A 20947-nucleotide genomic window follows, 5' to 3' on the forward strand; every position below is an offset into this window, starting at 1 on the left:
TGTCTTTTTTTGCCTCCAGTGTCTTTGGCTTAAGCTGCCAATTTGGATACAGTTATTTGTTAGTTTTTTTTAAAATTAATTAATTAATTAATTATTTTTTGTGGGACGATCAGCCCTGAGCTAGCATCTGCTGCCAATCCTCCTCTTTTTTGCTAAGGAAGACTGGCCGTGAGCTAACATCCGTGCCCATCTTCCGCTACTTTATATGTGGGACACCTGCCACAGGATGGCATGAGGAGCGGAGCCATGTCCGCACCCGGGATCCGAACCAGCAAACCCTGGGCCACTGAAGCGGAACATGTGAACTTAACCACTGCACCACCAGGTGGCCCCTCTGTTAGCTCTTAATTGATTCAAGACTATTTCATTTTCCCCTAATTTCTAAGGTGTTGTTAAGCACTAATAATTTCCAGACATTTCTGGCTTGTATTATTTTTGGAAGTACAAATTCTCCCCACCTTTCTGTAATGACCAGCCTCTTGTGTTAGTTGTTAAGGAATAGCTTGTGTTGGCTAGTGAGCTCATAATTTTGATTTTGATTTGATCTATAGCCTCTTCTCCATTTGAGAATGTTTTTCTTTTTCTTTATATCCATTCAGGTGAAATCTATCCTTAATTCTCTAAGTGGAGAAGAATTAGAAACTCTAAAACAAGAATTGGAGCAACTCAAAGAAGCATTTTCCCTAGCAGAATTCTGTGAGGAAGAGGAAGAAGAGAAAAAAGGTAATATGGAAATCTAGTATCTGAGAGGAGAGGATGTAGTGTGTTTGTACGTCGTGCCTTGCTCTTCAGATGAATTATTTTCTCTCCAGTTACCCTAGCCTGATTTTACATTTTTTGTTGAGAATTTTTATGCAGAATTCTCTGCAGTCTTTCACCATGTGCATGTCTTCTTCTCCAGCCCCTCTTCCCTCCAACTCTTTGTGGCTTCTCCAAGTCTAATCTTGCAATTCACATCTCTGCCTGCTTTTTCAGTTAGAGAGCTGCCTTTGTCAATTCCTGCCTCAGTCTGGCTGGTCATCCTATGAGCTTTTATATCCCTGGATACTGCTCCCATGCCTCTCTGACTCCTGTGACCCCTGACCTCCTCTTGACTTGAGGCTTGCAGGGTGGCAGTTATCCAAAATGTGGGTGATAGTTAGTGTTTTTCATTTTTAAAATTTTCTTATGCCATATTTTAATATCTACATCCCTCAGAAAATGTAAGTGTAGTAGCTACTAATTTTTGCAAAGCAATCAGGAAATGAGGTGGTTTACATAAAGCATAATTTCTGGGCAATTGAATTTTAAGCTTTAAAAGTTGTTTTATTTAACATTTTACCTGTAAATTTCTAATATATATTGCAAGCTAACTGGCTTTTTTTTTTTTAGTAGAATCTAATGATTACAGTTTTGCCTTTTCTGATGAAGCAAAAAGTTATAAACATTAAAAGTGAATAGAAAAATTTCCTCAGAAACCGTCAAGACATATAGGGTCTGTCATCTATGTGATAGATTAAATCAGTGGTTTGAAAAGTGTGGTCTGCAGATCTTTGGGTCTCTAAGACCTCTTTAGGGAGTTCATGAGTCAAAACTCTTTGCATAATAATACCAAGATGTAATTTGCTTTTTAAAAATTTTATTTATTTTTTGACATTTGCACTAATAGTGCAAAAGCAGTGGTGGGTTAAATTACTGGTGCCTTAGCATGAATCAAGACAGTGGCACCAAACTGTATTAATATTGTATTTTCACTGCCATGCACTCACAGTAAAAATAAATATATAAATAAAATGCCAATTTTGTTTAGCCTTGTCCTAACAAAGCAGTAACAGTTATTAATTTTATTAAATCTTGACCCTTGAGTATACTTCTTTTCATATTCTGTGTGATGCATACTGAAGTTGTCTCAAGGAAAAGCACTTGTATTGTTAGAGTTGTAAGCTGAACTACCTGTTTTTTTCATTGAACCTTTTTTATTTTAAGAGATTCCAATCACACAGTCTATTCAGAATAGGATATTTGGTAATATTTTCTTGAAAAAGAATTAAGTGAGCTTTCACTTCAAGGAGAGCAACTGATAGTATTCATACTAATAAAATTCAAACTAAGCAAAAGTTAGAATTTTGCAAAAGTTGTATTTGCTACTGTGCTTGACAGCTTCCCAGTGCTTACAGATTTTTCTGGTGAAATTGGTGGTGATACTAACAAATTTCATCTTTTTGGGATATTTTATAGTGAAATGTGTCAGCATTTGGAAGATCTGCATAACTCAGAGAACCAGTATTTTTCGAATAACTAATGCATGACATTACAAAATCATGCCTGGGCAAAAGATAGACTAACGTATTTTAATTTAATGTAACTGAGTTCAAAATTTCATGATGTGTTTTCAGGTTCCATGTTGCAACTAATCTTTAAGAAATAACCATTTGTTGAGTTTTGGTGTACTATGAAAGAATATCCACAATTATCTGAAAAGGCTTTTAAAGTACTTTTCCCTTTTCCAGCTACATATTTTTATGAGCTTGGAATTTCTTCATGTACTTAAACAAAGCAACATATCACAACAATGTGAATGTAAAAACAGGTAAAAGATTCCAGCTGTCTTTAAGCTAGATGTTAAAGAGATTTGCAAAGATATAAAACAGTGGCACTCATCTCACTAACATTTTTCTTTTTTGAAATATACTTGTATTATAATAAATATAGCTTTTTAAAAAAAGTATGTTATTTATGTTAACAAGTAGTGGGTTTATTGTTATTTATTTTTTTTTTTAAATATTTTTATTTTTTCCTTTTTCTCCCCAAAGCCCCCCGGTACATAGTTGTGTATTCTTCGTTGTGGGTTCTTCTAGTTGTGGCATGTGGCACGCTGCCTCAGCGTGGTCTGATGAGCAGTGCCATGTCCGCGCCCAGGATTCGAACTAACGAAACACTGGGCCGCCTGCAGCGGAGTGCGCGAACTTAACCACTCGGCCACGGGGCCAGCCCCGGTTTATTGTTATTTTTAATAATAAATACTTCAAACATTTCACTTTTAATTTTTAATATGAAAAATGTTGATAGATATGTAGCTAACACTGAAAAAGACTCTCGGGTTCTCAAAACCTTCCAAGAGTGTAAAGGGGTCCTGAGACCAAAATGTTTGAGAACTGTTAGGTTAAGTTATCCTAAACCAGTGTACTTTTAGCAATGTCTCTCATTGCTTTTTAGAATTGTGCATCTTTATTTCCTTCTGAACATTTATCTGCCTGTTTTTTAGTTCTCTTCACTATCATTGAGCTTGCTTCTGGCTTCCCCAGATCTCATTTTCTATTTCTTATCTGCTTTGGTGGAAACCCAGATAATTAGTCTTATTCAAGACTAGTGTATTAAATGCAGAGCACTGTCTGAGTAAGAGTCTTAGGGTCTTTCTTATGAGAGAAGGACATCAAGTTGAATGTATAGATTCTGTACTGAGAGGGACTTTTTCTTTTTAGTTTCCATTTGTGTTTTGCCCTGTGTTCTAGGAAGTCAAACTGGCTGGTTATAGAACATCTTGCCAAATGACATCTTACTCTATATAAAGAGTCCTGTTGTGAATTGGTTCTTGAATATAAGTTCTTAAAGCTGTCTTGAGGTATTGAGAAGGCAGTATAGCATGGTGGATGAAAGGATGGGTTTTGGAGTTAGACCTAGGTTCAAAATCAAGATCAGCTGTTTACTAAGCCATGTGATCTTGGGAAGTTACTTCACACTGAGCTGTTTCCTCAACTGTAAGAAGAGGATGCTAATTCCTCTCAGGTTGTTATAAGGACTAAATGAAGTATTATACTTATTGTGTGACACATAGTAAGCACTCAATAAATGGTGGCTATTATTTTCATTATTAGGATGATGTAAGTGGGTAAAGGTCTGCCTTTTAAAAGTCTCACTTAGCAGGAAACTCATAAATTAATTTTGATTTGCTTAGGTTGCTCCATTCTTCCTAACCAAGCCCTGGTGTGACAATCCCCAGTTATTTATAAACTTAATTTAAGTTATTTGTACATAGTGCCATTAACAGTATTTGTTCAATTTAGTCAACATCTGGCTTTGCATAGTAATCAGAAATCCTGGTCTTTAAATACCGTTCAGAGGACTCGAGGGATTTTCTAAACAGATGGATTTATGTCTATGATATTTTTCTCCCCTACCTGTTTGCCAGAGATCAGGACTCTGCAAAAATAGCACTGGAGTGGTGCATGCCGCCCTTCCCAACAGCTCTCCCCAGTGATTTTGGTTGAGAATGTAACACTGGCATTGGTATTTAATTATACCTCAATGAAGTTGTTTAAAAAAGTGCTGGTAGCAGAGGGGAGGGAAATCCACAGAACCTGGTTCTGGTGATGTTAGTCATCTTCATTTTCTATCAGCATCTTTAACCCTTGCCCCTCTATCTTGAGCACCTGATACCTTCACTTCGGAAGGAGATTTCCTGCCAGGGGAGATGCCAGCCTCTCTCTTAAGTTTCCCCATAGCACTAGCCCTGCCTCCTTTCCATTCTTACATGCTTTTATTTTAATGCAACAACTACTTTCTATACTCAGGTCTGTGGGGAGTACATGACAGGGATCTCTAACATTTTTGATCAACTCTTAGCAGTAAAAGTTTTTTGAGCACTTAGACCTACCACATGTATATTTGGATGTTTATAGACTTTACAAATGTACTACTATAATAATATTTACATTCTAAAGTATACCCTAAAGTGGAATTTTTTAAAGAATGAGATAGGTGTCTATATATAAAAGTTTCATTTTTTCCCCTGCATTCTACTGGATTATTTTCTGAACCCCTTGGGGTGTATGCATCCCAGTATGGATTCAGATTCATCCTTTCCACCCAAATAATTTAAAGCTTAGCTTGGAAAACAAAATGCCTGCCTAAGAGTCAGGTTTTATAGGTCTCAGTTGTATCATTTAGTGAGATAAGCTTTTCCAAACCCATATTATACCTGGGATCACTAAACCATTTGAATTCTCTGCCTTGAATGTGAAGACAGAAGGACAAAAGGATAGCAGATGGAGAGAGGAGTACCAAGATAGAGTTTTTTCCCTAAGGATTTCAGAGAGAAAGCAGGTATGAAGGAGTAATAATTTGCCCTGGTAAACCATGAAGTGGTGACTAAGAAATACTCGTATAGCTCATAAGCACTAAAAGATTTCTGTGGACAAGAGTTCTCTCTGCATTCTATGCTGTAGAGAAGCCTTGGCTGGTCTTCAAAGGGGAGATTGGATAGGATTTAGATGAGTGGAGAGGAAAAGAGAGCATTTCCTGCCATTTGTTTGGATGTGTTGGTTGTTTTTTGATCTTGATCCACCTGTTTGTCTATTTCTCAAGTATAGATATGTATTCTGTGTTTCCCCATCATCTCTTACCATTCCAACAGCTTCTTTACCATCCTTCCAACATTCTGGAATCCCTTTTTCTCTTCTTTTCTTCTTATCCACAGTTATTTCTTACCTGGATCCTGAATTATTGCCTCAGCCTCCCGCCCCACTTCTTATTCCCCTTTTAATCCATCCCCTACCCAGGGGCCAAAGTGATCTTTCTGAAATTTAAATTGGACATATCTGTCTGTGTTTAAAATCATTCAGTGGCACCTCATTCCCTTAATAAAAAGTTTGAATTCCTTACCATGGTTTATAAGGCTCTTTATTACCTGGATTCTACTTACCTTGCTAGCTTCCTCCTACCCCTCTTCTCCCTCTTACTTTAGGACACTCCCAACCATATGAAACTTCTTGCCAAGCCTTTTTTTACCTCTGGGTCTTTGTGCTTGTTTTCTCTGCCTGAAAGTCTTCCCGTTCTCCTAACTTGTACTGATTTTTTATGTTCCAACTTAAATTCCACTTTTTTTGGAAGCACATGCATAGTATCTGTTTAATACTCTGCCTTCACCAGTTCTCCATTTATACTTCTGGGATGTAATACAAAGAGCACAGGATTTGGACTAGGGGTGGGAAGGCCTAATTTGCTCTGAGATCTTGGGGAAATAAATTAACCTGTTCAAGCCCTAGTTTCTTCATCTCTGAAATGGGATAATGATACTGTTTTTATAAGCCCATTGAAAGAATTCCTCGATATAATATACATAAAAGAATTCTGTAAGCACTTAGGCACCATGCTCATATAAATTGCTGCTGCTGTTATTACTACTACCATTCCTCGCCTCTCCCTTCTCCCCCTTCTCCCCTTCATGATCCTCACCAGTCTTTCTGCAGTGTTTTACATGGAACTCGTTTTTTTTAGGGGATGAAGACTTTACCAAAGAGATAACAGAGTTATTTTCCCAGCTGAATGTCTCCTCCAAACCAGAGAAACTTGCCAGGGTAAGTTATTATTTCTTGGTGATTTTCATTTTTTTAATTGTTTGGATTTAGTGGATAAAGAATGTAAGATTGTAGATTCTTTCCATGTCACCAAGAGGGGTGTCACCAAGATTGAGGGTATATTCTGTATTCTGCACCTTTTGCCTGCCTCTTACTTTTGCATGTTAGCATGCTGAATTCACATCTGCCCCCTGCAACACATCTGCCCACCTTACCTGTTTTTATTTGGAATGCTTTGCCTGTCTGAAAGCTTAAATTAGACCACAGTTGAGGTCAGTTAAAGTTGACAGTGCTCACCAGCTTTTGTGATACCAATTGGCCAGCCTCTATTGATATCTCACTGTTTTCAGGGCTCTGAGTGATTCAGAGATGATGGGATGTGGCCCTTGCCCTTAGGAAGCTGGAGGTTACCATTTCTCAGAGCCCAGTGACCCAGAAATGACAGTTTAGCCTGTGGAAATGAGAGAGTCCCATGGCCTAGGCCTTGGTCTTTGGTGGTGCTGCTAGAGCTCTCTTCACACACGTAGAACATGGAGGATCTTTAATCAAAGCTCAGAGTGGATAGGGACGGTCTTTTTCTAGATCAGTACCCATAGCATATATGCCAGTGCCAGCTCATGAGACACTCTTCACTGGGTCCTGGGCTGTCTGCTGCCTCTTCATCCTCTTCTCTTAATCTCGAGAAACATTTCAGGACCAGTTAGCAGCAGGTGCACATTACTTCCTGGCCCTCGAGAGCTGATAGTCATTGTATCGTCACCACAGTCACCTTCTCCCACATATCCCAGGGTACAGAATATGATGTTTGATTTGTTATCTCACTCTCCCATGTCCAGTGAAAATGCTGCGTTCTCTAAGAAAGCTTTTCAGGCCACCGTCTAGCAGCTCATCTACCTTATCTCAACTGTTGCGCTTTACTACAGCACTTTCTAGCTTGGATCATAGTGGGGTTTTGGGGGGAAATAATATCAAACTTAGAGAAAAGTTGCAAGAATAGTACAAATAACGTTGAGACTTAAGATCTAGAATGGTTAAGGCTCAGGGCCAGATTGTTCCCAAGGATTTATATGGGAGCCTGTGTGATGTAGGGGAAAAAGCAATGAAGCAGGAGTCTGAGAATGCAGTTCTGATTCTTATTCTGACACTCACATATGATGTGGGCAAATCCTGTTCCTTCTCCAGGCTTCAGTTTTTTTTAACTGGAAAAAAATAAGTTGTTAGAGAAGCTAAGCTCAAAGGTCTGCTTTAATACCTATGTCTCCGGATCTCACCAGTGGGAAGTTCCCGATGGTATTATAAGGGTGGGGGGTGGGTAACATTGATAATTTTGGAAAGGGATGATAAATTACCTTGAATTGGCACAGTAGTGCATAATGCCTTAATGTATTTATTACAAGAGAGATCATTTTGGGTATGCACTATGCCTACTAAAAATCTCCTTCAAGCATGTTAAATTTATGGTATCAATTTTCTTTTTCTTTTATTTGGCCTTATCTTTCTCCAGTTTTTTTTAAAAAAAAAATCTCAGATAAATCAATCCCTAGTTTTTCTCTCATTTTATTTCTTCAAAGAAACTGCAGAGAATTTCCCATACTGTTTGGACTATTAGTCAACTGTTATGATTCTTTCCAGCCTCATCTCTCAATATTCTCTTCTATAAAAATCTCACCACTCCAACCTCATCTTCTCTCATATTTCTCTGTCCTCTGTATCCTTTCCAAATTGGCCTTCATTCTGTTCCTCAAATATACCAAACTGCTTACAACTCACTTTGTCTAAATATTTGTATGGCTGGCTCCTTTTAAACTTCAGATTTTAGCTCAAATAAGGTCAGAGATCCTTCCTGACCACTCAAACCAAATTTGCTTTCTGTCCACCCAGTCCACACTCGCCATCACTCCAGTTTATTTTCTTCATGAATGTTTTGTTTGCTTGTTGTCGTTCCACACTAGAATAAAGAGCAGGGTCATGGTTTGTATTAGTCACCACTGTATCCTCAGCACCTAGGACAGTATGAGGTACCTATTTGCATAATAATAATAATACACAAATGAATTGATAAATGCCTGCACCCTGTGCTGTGGTCTTGCTAGTTATCTCACAGTTTTCTTAGCACACTTTGCGTTTTCCTGCTTGGAAGCCTTTATATAGTTAATTCTTTTTGTTTTTGTGAATTTGAGAGGTTTATGTGTAAGTACTAGGAAGATTATAGGTCAGAACCAGATTGCTCCTGAGGGTTTTTGTGGGAGGCATGGTGTTAAGGGGAAGAACCTTGAAATGAATGTCTGGGTACGTAAGTTCTGCTCTAGCTCATTCATGTTGTAGCTTTGGGTATAGCCTCACCTACTGATCCTTAAAGGCCCAACCCCAATGCTACATCTGTGATAAAACCTATGATTCTTTCAGTTGGAATGACTCTCAAGTTCTTCTCTGGATTCCTATTGCCTGGTTATGGCTCTGAACACATTCTCTTTATATAAAGTTACTTAAGTGGATGCCTTCATTTAATGACAGTAAATATTTCCTGAGAAAACAGTTCATTGCAAATGACAGAAACTCAAGTTAGACTGGCTTAAGGAAAAAAGGAAAATTCATTAGCTCAAGAAACTAGGGAATCAAGGGGCAAGACTGGCTTTAGTGATGGCTTTCTACCCAGGACCTGACCTTTTCAGCTCTTGACTCTACTTGCTTCTGTTTTGGCTTCTTTCCTAGGGAAACTTTTACACAGGGGGGTCAGATGACTCCTGGCAGCTTCAGAGTGGCTTTTTCTCTCCAACAGAAAGAGGGCTTCCCTTGCCCAGTAATTTTATCAGATGTCCTAAGGCTGATGGCCATTGACCTGGCTTGGATCACCTTTCTATCCATGAACCAATCACTGTATGGACAGGGGGATTAATGTTCTTAGTAGCTAAACCTGAGTTGTTTGCCAATCCTTGAAGCCAGAGGATGGAACCAACCCCACCCAAAACTCATGAACTGAGAAAAATCTAGAATCTACTACCAAAAGAAAGGAGATATGGATGCTGGCCAGATAAAAACACAAGATATTCTCTACAGTGTGCCAGGCACTTGGTATGCAAATCCAAATAAGATACTGTACAGCTATCCTATAATAATGTAGTTTATTTAGGAGGTAGACACAGTGTTTTTCAGTGTGTTTGGTAAATACTAAGTTGAATGGGTGGTCAGGAGACTGGACATACAGGGAAGGGTTGTTTAGGTGCCCAGTCTCCTGGAAAGCCTTTTTTAATTTTTTTGAGGAGGATTAGCCCTGAGCTAACTACTGCCAATCCTCCTCTTTTTTCTGAGGAAGACTGGCCCTGAGTTAACATCCATGCCCATCTTCCCCTACTTTATATGCGGGACACCCACCACAGCATGGCATGCCAAGTGGTGCCATCTCTGCACCTGCGATCCGAACCGGTAAACCCTGGGCCGCAGAGAAGCGGAACGTGCACGCTTAACCACTGTGCCACCGAGCCGACTCCTGGAAAGCCTTTGAAAGTTACCTGGAGGAGATGATGTCTGGGTGGAGGATTGAAAGAAAATTAAGACCTACCCTGGCTAAAAAAAATAAGAGGGGCATTCTAGCCTAAGGGAATAGCATAAGCAAAGAACAGGTACATTACAGGTCATTACTACCAGATCATAAAGTAGAATGTGGGTAAGAGACAAAGCTGGAGAAGTAGGTAGGATCTAGGTCGTGGGAACTTCCTAGATTCAAGGGAAGAAGCATGATCTAGGTGATGAAGAGCTATGGAAGGGAAGAAGAATGATCAGCTCTGAGCTTAGATCACTGGTAGCTTTATGGAAGATGGATTTAAGATTAGCCAGATCAGAAGCAGAGACCAATCAGAGTGCTATTGGCGTAAAGTAGATCTGAACTCAAGTAGTGATAATAGAGCGGAAGAGGAGGAGCAGATTGGAGCAATATGTAGGGTGAAATCAGACCACTTTGGTGAGTGATTAGACAGGGAAGAATCTAGGATGGCTGTCATGTTTTGCCTCAAGTGACTGGTATATGGTAGCTCCTCTGAAGTCCTGGAGGATAAAAGAGGATGAAAAATTTGGGGGTAGGGAGAGAAAGATGATTAATTCAAATTTTGTATGTGTATGTGAGATGCCTATAGAATATCTGGATGCATATGTCCAGCAGGCAGTTGGAACATGTTTTCAGGAGAGGTCATGCTCGGAAATAAGGATCTAGAAGTCTGTGGCAGTTAGGAAATAGTTAAAATCACTGAAACAGGATGGATGGAGAGGAGAGGGAGTAGGTGAGACAAGTAGAGAGTCAAGGCTAGAACTGCAGATAATACTGGTGTCTAAGGGGCCGGCAAAGGAGGATCAATACATAACAAGAGACTGAGGAAGAATGCTTGTAAGAGTAGGGGGAGAAACAAAAGATAGTTGTATTACAAAAGTCAAAGAAAACTAGAAGTAACCCAAAGGTTCATCATCAGGAGAATGGATAAATTGTGGTATATATATAAAATGAAATACTACATAGCAGTAAATGAGAATGAACTATGGATACATGCAACAACATGGATAAATCTAACAGACATTATGTTGTGCATAAGAAGCCAGACACAAATTAGATCGTACTTATGACTCCATTTATATGCATTTTAAGCACAGGTAAAATTAATTTATTGTGAGACAGAAGAGTGGTTACCTTTGGGCAGGGTGGTGGGGACTCAGTTTGATCAGTATTGACTAGGAAGGGGTATGGTGGACCTTCTGAGGTGATAGGAATGTTCTGTATCTTGCTCTGGGTTGCAGTTACATAGGCATATACACGTCAGCATTTCTTGAGTTATGCTCTGAAGACTTGTGCACTTTACTGTATGTAAGTTATACTTCAGTTTTTAAAAAAGCCAGAGGATTAGAGAATTCCAGAAGGAGTGAGTTGGATGGTAGTGTTAAGTGTTATAGAGAGAAGTATTAAAATAAGTACTGGAAAGCTAGATCGTATGTTCAGGTGAGAAGAAGAGCACTGACTTCCATGATGCCAACATGTTCCTGGTAGGTGCGCAGTAATCTTCTTGAGTTGAATTGAATTATTGATATACAATAATCTTCTTCTTATTTAGGCAAGAAATACAGCCTACGAGTGGATCAGGACATCTCTGTCCAAGCCATTAGAAGAGAAGGAAGAAGGAGAAAAACGGTTGGAAGCAGAAAAAACTGCGCATATCAATAAAAATTCAATAGAGGTAACCAAAGCAACTAAGGCTTTTTTTTTCTCTTTTAAGATTTGAGATGTGGGTATTGTAATCAGGGGCCTAACCATATTCTATTTTGTTGCACTGCTATCTGTAATTTCCACCTTGTGATCCAAGATTGCAGCATCTTAGTTCCAGACTATAGGATGAAAGAAGGAGTAAAGAAAAAGAGACAAAGGGTCCGTGTGTGGTGTCACAGGGAAGATTCCCAGAACCTGCCATAAGACAATCTTTATGTAAATTTTTTGGCCGAAAGTTACTCACGTGGTTACACCTGATTTCAGGGGAGCCTCTGTTTTTGCAGCTATGAGCCCAGCTGTAAAATTACATCACTACTATGAAAGAAGAGGAGGTTTGTTGAAGAGCAGCTGTTAGTCTCTGCTGTTTTCAAGATATTGAATTTCAAGATATTGAATCCTTCAGTACGAGGGGAGCAAGGTGGTGTGATTTCCTCTGGAATGAAAAACCGACAACATGCTTTGTTTTGATTTTCCGTCCAGGATATCCATGCATTTGCAATCCGGAGCCTAGCAGAACTAACTGCCTACTCAATTGAACTGTTTCACAAAACAGCAGCTCTGGTTCTGCACGGCAGGAAGCAGGAAGTGACAGCTGTAGAAAGGAGCAGAACCCTTTCCCAGTAAGTATGAGTATGAGTATCCCTCTAAACGATGCAAATTGCTGAAAGAGTTTTCTTGGCTTATTTCCAAAGTTGTAGAAACTTTTCTCTTAGCAACATGCTATTCACATTGCACTATTCACATATTAGAGGTTTGTTCATTTTGGGTTTTAGTTAATAAGTAGCCGGGGTGTTGTTTCTTTTCATTACCCTTTTTTATTAACCGACTCATACTCTGAAAACTAGTTCTTCTCAGATTATTGGTCTCTATTAATAGGCATAGAGTTTTGCATAAATAAAAACAGAAAATAGTTCCGTTTTCAATTCTTAATAGTTATTAATTATTGAGTGCTGATTATATGCCAGGCACCATGCTAAGGGATTTACACTTGCCATTTCTAATTTTTACAACAACCCTAAAGGTAAGTGATTATTCCAGCGTTAAAAATGAGGAAACCCAGACTCAAGAGAAGTTAGGCAATCTGTCCAAGTTGTGCTGATTGAGATTTAAACCCAGGTCTGGCTAAGTCCCAACACCCGCTGCACCCCCGCCCCTTTTTTCTTTTTACCATGTTGCTGATTTTGAACAAAAAATTCAAAAATAATAGGATGTGGGTAGTCAGGGAAAAAAATACTTCTAAATAAATCTTCTAATTAAATAATTAAAATTTTCATTGGAAAAAAAATATGTGTGAGTGTCCAGTGTGTTAGGATTGGGAGGGGCCCTTATTTTCTAGACCTCTTCTTCATAGGGCTTCACTGACCCTCTACAACATCCCACAGAGGGGCCTGTTTTGTCTTGAACGTCTTTAGGATGAGGGACTCACAACCCCAAACCAGCCTGTTCTGTGGAAAAGTGGCTATTTCCACTGCTTGGAATGCTTTTTCAGTCTTGGCCCACTCTCTCACTGAGTTCAGGACTCCGCTCAAATACCACCTTCTCAGAGAGGCCTTTATTCACCACCCCGTCTAAAATAGTACCTTCTGCTATTCTCTAATCCTTCACTTTATTTTCTTAGCTCATATCACCAACTGGTGCAAATGTATGTATGTTATGTGTTTATATTTATATATCTGTATGTATATACATATATACATACATGTACAGTATACAGTCATGTACCACATGATGTTTCATGCAGTGACGGATTGCATGTTCGACAATGGTCTCCTAATATTAGTACCATACAGCCTAGGTGTATAGTAGGCTATGCCATCTAGGTTTGTGTAAGTACACTCCATGATGTTTCCACAGTGACATATCGCCTAAGGACATATGACTCAGAACATATCCTTGTCATTAAGTGATGCATGACTGTATAATGTGCGTGTGTGTGTGTGGAAACATATACACACATCCATCCATATAAATATGTGGTCTCTGAGGCTGTCCTACTTTGGGCACAACTTGAGAAGGCAGGGTTCTTCAGAAAAGACAAAAGTGCTGGGAAAAGTAGAGGACAGCAGGAAAAGAGGAAGACCAAATTTGAAATGGGTTGACTCCATAAAGGAAGCCATAGGCATGAGTACAGGAGCTGAGTAGGGCTGTTGAGGGTAGGACGTTGTGGACAGTCACCCGTTCATAGGGTCACCAGGAGTCATAACTGACTTGACAGCACATAATGACACTTCCTTAATTAGCAAATAAGAATCCATGAAAATTGGGACTTTGCTTGTTTGCTGATATATCCTCAGTGCTTAGAACAGTACCTGGCTCATAGAAGGCTTTTGGTAAATATTTGTTGAATGAATGATTGAATAAATATTTATTTTAGTTATACTTCTAAATGGAATGTAGAATCTTTTGAGTACTATCTTGTCTCTGTAAAATGTAGTTTAGGGGCTGGTCCAGTGGCTTAGTGGTTAAGTTTGCATGCTCCGCTTCGGTGGCCCAGGGTTCGCCAGTTTGGATCCCAGGTGTGGACCTAGCACCACTCAGTAAACCATGCTGTGGCAGGTGTCCCACATATAAAATAGAGAAAGATGGGCACAGATACTACCTCGGGGCCAATCTTCCTCAGCAAAAAGAGGAAGGTTACCAGTGGATGTTAGCTCAGGGCTAATCTTCCTCAAAAAAAATAAACAAAAGTATTTTAGTTATTTCCTTTGTTTAACTCGAAGTATAGTACTTTCTAGAGGATTTTGTAGAAAAGTATTTTTCCAAGGACTGAACCTCCTCTTCCTGTAACATGAAGGCCTGCTCAAGTGGATCCCCAAATACATTAGTAGCTGATTTAGGCATAATTACTCCCTTTGAAAAGCTTTCTTCTTTCACATTTGGTACCAGGAGTAGTTTGTTTTCTTCTCACAGTTGTTAAATATAGCTTATTGGAAAATAAAAGGAACCTTCCTGACTTTCCTTCCTTCTTTTCTAGGATGACAGTTATGTTGTGTAAAGAGCTGTCCTCTCTGTCTAAAGAGTTCACCACCTGTCTAACAACTGCCGGGGTAAGAATTCGTGTCTCCTCTTGGGCTAATGTCTGTTTTTTTTTTTTTTTGAAACAGCTTTATTAAGATATGGTTTACATACCATAAAATTTGCCCTGTCAAGTGTATAATTAAATGGTTTTAGGTTATTTACAGAGTTGTGCAGCCATCACTGTAATCTAATTTTAGACCATTTCCATTATCCCCCAGAAAACCTCATACCATTAGCTGTCAGTCCCCTTTCCCTTCCCGTCCACACTCTCCTAGCTCTAAGCAACACTGCTCTACGTTCTTCTATGGATTTCCCTTTTCTGAAACTTAATATAAATGGGATCATACAACATGTGGTATTTTGTGTCTGGTTTCTTTCACTTTGTGTAATTGTTTTGAGGTTCATCCACATTGTAGCATGTATCAGTATTTCTTTGTACTATCAGATAATACTCTATGCATTTCTGTGTGAATTTTAGGATCAGCTTGACTATGTCTAACTGACTTGCAACTCATTTTTATTCTCCCCTTTTTGAAATCCGCAGTATATTTTGTGCTGCCCTCTGAGACCTGCACAGGAAATGTGGACCTTGATAAAATAAAAACCCAAAGTTTGACTTTAGTTTTAAGGAGCAGTGCCTTACTTACACTATGGCAATGCTCATATTTTGCAGTTACCAGCCAGAAGGAGAGATGTAGTTAAAACTAAAGTTTTTTTGTTTTTAAGGAATTGTAGAAGTTTATTGAAGTTGTGTGAACTATGGAAGATGATTCAGAAATCAGTAATCATGAATTAGGATAAAATCAAGGGCATTTTAAAATGAGCAAATAAAAATGACTTTGTAGTAAACCAAGCTCATAGATGCACAGAGATACACAGGTCGGTCCTTGCCAGGGGTGGGGGATGAAGGTGAGCAAAATGGGTGAAGGGGGTCAGTTAGAATCTTCCAGTTAAGAAATAAATAAGTCATGGGGATGTAATGTACAGCATGGTGACTATAGTTAATAATACTGTATGGAATATTTGAAAGTTGCTAAGAGAGTAGATCTTAAAAGTTCTCATTACAAGAAAAAAATTTTTGTAACTGGTGCTGGATGTTAACTAGACCTATTGTGATGATCATTTTCAACATATACAGATATCGAATCATTATGTTGTACACCTGACACTAGTATGGTATTGTATGTCAATTATACCTCAATTAAAAAAAATCTCTTTGTAGTAAGTATATAAGTGTCAGTGTGGCAGCAAAATTATTTGGGCCCTTAAATTTATTTTAGTTAAGAGCCTGGCCCAAACTAATTTTTCGTACTTTGAGTTTAGATTATTCCTGTAAGGGATAATCCTTGATGCAGCTTCTCTTTTTCCCTTAGTATTTTCTTTAATAGCGCTTCTGGGTTTCCTGAAGTTAATCTTCTGAGGCCAAATATTTCCAGGTATTTCATAAAGATACTTTAACCCAGCAAGTCAACTATAAGGTGCTAACACATGCAAGTAATAAATTTGCATTGTTTATTTCCTTGTTTTCCGAACAGTCCATCTTAAAAACCATTGAGTATTTTGAGCACATGTTCCTTGTCCGCATCTTTTGTTTTAAAATTGTTCTAAAGTTTTCTGGTCAAATGTCCTATTTCTACTGCCTCTTCCAAAATGAAAATACTTTTTAAAGTCAGTAAAAAACTACAAAGGAGTCCACTCAATTTGGATAACACAGAAAGATATAAAGAAGGAAGTTTAAAGCACTTACAGAGATGACACTTTGCTGTCTCTCAGTCCAGGCTTTTTCTATGCTTATATTTATGTATGGGGTGTGTGTTTGTTTCCAAGTGGGATCATACTCTGCTTATTGTTTTTTTAATCTGCTGTGCTCACTTAACACTGTAACTTTTTTTCTAGGGCAAAGAAAAGGCAGATGTCCTTAATCCATTAATCACTGCAGTGTTTCTAGAGGTTAGTAGTAATTAGTTTTAAGTCTCTGACTTCTAGGACACTACATATTAATTAACTCTTCTTAAGTCTTTATGTTTTAGCTTTTTTGTTTTTTCACCAGATTGGTAGTTTAGCCATTTTGATGTAGATATGACCAAAATGGTGTGTTTGATGCATATTCCCTGTTCACTAATTACAAAGCATAAACTTGAAGCTGTCAGGTAAAGTGGAAAGGAAGCAGTGGGCTGTCATTACTTAGTACTACCCCTTGGCAGTTAATGGACAATTCTCAGTAATGAAACACCTTCTGGAAACAGCTGGTAAACATGAAAGGCTGAAAATTACAAACAGGTAAGCACTGCGTCTTAAAGGTCTAGGGTTTATGTGGAAGAGATTTGTTACAAAACAAAACGAAACATTTTGTCACTGTCTTGCCATGAAGTTTGCTTTGTTTTGTCAAAGAGGTAACTGTTTACATAATCACCATAAGTCCGTTCGATTTAAGGAGGTAGATGGTTTAAATCCATGGAAAGGGGGAGTACAAGAAGATCCCATGATCTATTAGATTGCCTCCATGTTTGATGCTTTCTGGATTCCATGTTTTAAGAACTCTTACCTTGCAAATTAATTGTGCAAACACTTTAGACATTTGGTGATCTGTTTAAATTATATTTATGTAAGTCTGGTGGCAGAAAATATATTTTAGGGGCTGGCCCCGTGGCCGAGTGGTTAAGTTCGCGCACTCCGCTGCAGGTGACCCAGTGTTTCGTTGGTTTGAATCCTGGGTGCGGACATGGCACTGCTCATCAAACCACGCTGAGGCAGCATCCCACATGCCACAACTAGAAGGACCCACAACTAAGAATATACAACTGTGTACTGGGGGGCTTTGGGGAGAAAAACGAAAAAAAAAAAAAGAAAATATATTTTATAATTGATTAGGTTTTAAATATGAATTGAAAACAATTTTTAACTACTGACTGTTAACGTCTTTACTTTTAAGTTCTTTTAAAGTTACCACCAAGGAAAAGCCTTTAATTCCTTAACTACACAATTTTCTTTGAATAGCCAGGAAAATTCTTCTGACCACTTAAACAATTAAAAAAAATAAGTTTGTGATTTAGTAGATGGCAGAGTGGTATAACTGAAAGAAATTTGTAAACCAGGAGCCCAGTCCTGTTCTGGATCTTCCCTGATTTGCTGTGTGGCCCTGGACTAGGCATTTATCTTTCTAGGAATCTCTTTATCTTTATGTGCCAAATAAGAGATTTAACTAGATGATCTCTGAGGTCTCTTTGGCTAGAAAATTCAATATCAAATGTCATACTAAAGTTTAAATAGGAGTACTTGCCATTGATAAATCCAAAAAAGATAAACTCACTTGATATGGGTTCCCCATTGCTATTTTGAGTTGGTTGTGCTTGCTTACAGATTGGAAACACTCTTGTCCTTGAAATTCTACATTTTTCTCTTAATGTATGAACTCTCTGTTGTTGCTCTTCTGGAAAGTCATAACTTGTCAGATATAAATGAAGTCTGACAAACTCTGAGCGTGATGATTCCACAACACTTCTCATAAATACGTCTGTTGTACCAATAGAAATATATTTATACTGTATCATCTTTGAAAGCAGTATTCCTTGTTTATGTTCGTGAGCACTTATCTTGTGTTCACTAATTGCGTTGAATCCGTGGAATAACTTTCACAATGGATTGGAAATCCCATTGGTGTAGGATTCATAACCCCTGAAATCCTCTTTGAGTAATTGACTAAAATGCTGTGGCAGAATCTACACATTCAATCAAAGAATAAGTAAGTTTTGAATGCCGAATTTGAGGAGAATGGCAAAGAACAGTTATTATTTCTGATGGGCAAATTGGATGAAAATACTGACATTCTTTTTTGGTGCTGTTGTATCATCTTAAGAACTAGACCATTCTTTCCCTTATAAGTTTACTGAAATGGTTAAGTCTGTGCTCTTATTTGCCAGGCTGAAAATTCTAGTTAGATTATAAAAATTAATCTGTTTTTTTTTGTTGTCTTATAGTATATTTTCTCTTTTAAGTCATTGTAATATTTTCTTTTTCCTGTTTTCTCAATCCTGACAGGCATCAAACAGTGCTTCCTATATCCAGGATGCCTTTCAGCTACTCTTACCTGTGCTGGAGATTTCTCTCATTGAGAACAGGACTGAATTACCAGAGGCATGAGCTGCAGGTTCAGAGACCTTTGTCAGAACATTGAAGATGCCACCTGAGACTTGTGATGGCCAAGAAATGCCACTTTCTTCTGGGTACCCTTGCAGAAGTGAGGGAAAGGGTTATTTTACAGGCAGGAGAGCAGGTTTAAAGGAAGTTTGTTGCCTTCACTGCTTGGCTAATGTATTCAGGTCCTCACACTGTTCTTCCCAGTTGTTATAATTAATAAATTATTTGAAAAGAAACTTTTATAGAAAGATCAAGAATAATAGCTCTAGATAGAGGTTAGTGGGACACTCAGGCAAATATATTGGTCTTTCTTTGACATGATGCAAAACACTACAGGTTTGTCATGGATATGAGTTTGCAGCCCATATAATTGATTGTTAAGCAAGAGAAAAAGAACTTCGGTATTCTAGAATTCACATGCTTGATCTATTAATGCCATGTACTTTCTCCTTTCTATAGTAAAATTTATGGCTTTATAAACTCTGTAATGATTACCCTTTATTATGTGAATTCTTAAAATTGGTTAGAAAGTTTCCTCTGCTCTTTAATTCTCAGTAGATATTTGGAATTGAGGAGAAACTTAAGAATTTACTTGTAGCCATGTGAATTAACCATAGCCGAGTGCCCTTTGGCCTGAAGTCACTCTTCTACCCCAAGGTGACTAGCTTCAAGTTGTAGTTGACCCTCATTCAACTGGATTCAAGACCAATAAGTGCAATTTGGAGAGTTTTATGTGTGCAGATATTCTGAGTCTCTTCAGGATGTTTTTCATGCCTAACCTATGTGTAGGATAAATTCTGTAATAGCCAACTCTAGAGGAGTGTTGAAGCTCTTTTAGTAATGGTGTTTCTGTTTGAATATTGTTGAAGTGGACTGTAGAGTCCCATAGAAATGATGTTCATTTGTAATAGGATTTAACCTACAAGACACAATATATTTTTCCTCATACTTTTTTCTTTGTTTTGTTTTAATTATTCTTTAGCATGTTTATAAACATAACTTTTATTCTTCAGATCTTAAGTCGTCTTTTGCTCTCTTCAGCAATTTAAGAGACTAATAGGGTTATCATCTTCCTAAAAGCTATTTTGGTATCCACTCTTTTTTAGAAGGTTCGCCAATTTTGTGGTTTTTAATGATTCAGGTAACTTTTGTGAACTCTTCCACTCATATTCTAAAATCTTTAAATAAAATGTAATAATCATGTCAATTGATCCTTTCATTTACTTTTCTAAACATGAGCCCCAGTATCTTTCTCAGACCAAGGAAATAGGAAAACGAAGCTATAACATACATTGATATCAAGACTATTTCTGTGTAATCTCCTTATTTGGGGCAGGGGGCAGTTTGTAAGTAAGGAGGAAAATAAATAGATTTGTGCTAAAAAGGTATACCAACAGCACTAAAATGTTACTGTGCTTATATTCTCTTCTAATATCAGAAAAATTTTTGAATATTTCTTTTTATAGGTAAATTTCACCCTTCTCAACGTGAGTAATTCTGAAATTTCAGAAAAACAGTTGCCTTCTGGTTAGTAAAGCTGGTGTCCCCAGTCCTTATTTGTTGCCTCAAGCTCCGTTGCTGTGTCTGGACCTGGATCCCGTGAGCAGGGTATTCCTTGAGCAAGGTTTAGGAACTGGTCACACTGCCTGCTGTTCAGCCTCTTGTACAGTGGCAGTTTGCAGCTTTTCCTCTTTGATCTAGAAACACATCTATGGTTTTTCTTTCAAGAAGAAGGATGTAAATGGGGGGACAGAACGGTGACTGTTTTTATGCACCTATCCAGATTGCAGCCCTGAATTTGAACACTTATAGCTTAGAACCTTACAAAAGGTGAATGTGACTCACTGCCTCTTTTCTTTCTCTCTCATCACTGTCATCAGCTCCCCTTACCCAGCTAAATGTTTTTTTACTGGATTGAAGAGACCACCAATGAAGCGATGAAAGAACCAATTAATTCTGAGTAACACTTGCCTACCTTCCACCTAGAATATAATGAAAAAGAATGAACGTTCCTTGATTCAGTAGACATAGAGAAATAAGAGCATAAACATTCATTGAATAGGTAAATTCAGGGGACACTTTGAAACCTGTTGGATTATGGTGATGGTTTTGGATGGTGAGTGCTTCATTATTCCTTTTGGAGTGGGTACGTGATGTAATTTCTTGATACCTACTCTTTTGGTGCTGTTTCCTTTGAATTTTCTGGTGGGTT

The 20947-nt window shown here is 38.2% G+C and overlaps 1 protein-coding gene across 3 annotated transcripts in view; it reads left to right on the forward strand.

Moving 5' to 3' along the window:
* FAM114A2 (family with sequence similarity 114 member A2) overlaps nt 1-19942 on the forward strand; it is a 34419-nt gene extending 14477 nt beyond the window's left edge. For all 3 annotated transcript variants that reach the window (XM_014730556.3, XM_070232999.1, XM_014730557.3), the window contains exons 8-14: nt 600-723; nt 6256-6335; nt 11429-11551; nt 12061-12200; nt 14555-14627; nt 16495-16548; nt 18637-19942. In XM_014730556.3, coding sequence (XP_014586042.3) covers nt 600-723; nt 6256-6335; nt 11429-11551; nt 12061-12200; nt 14555-14627; nt 16495-16548; nt 18637-18738 — 696 coding nt within the window. In that variant the 3' untranslated portion in view covers nt 18739-19942. The remainder of the gene's footprint in view (nt 1-599; nt 724-6255; nt 6336-11428; nt 11552-12060; nt 12201-14554; nt 14628-16494; nt 16549-18636) is intronic.
* The last annotated feature ends 1005 nt before the right edge of the window (nt 19943-20947 follow it).

This window comes from Equus caballus, chromosome 14 (genome assembly GCF_041296265.1).
Source record: "Equus caballus isolate H_3958 breed thoroughbred chromosome 14, TB-T2T, whole genome shotgun sequence".
In the NCBI taxonomy this organism is placed as follows: domain Eukaryota; kingdom Metazoa; phylum Chordata; class Mammalia; order Perissodactyla; family Equidae; genus Equus; species Equus caballus.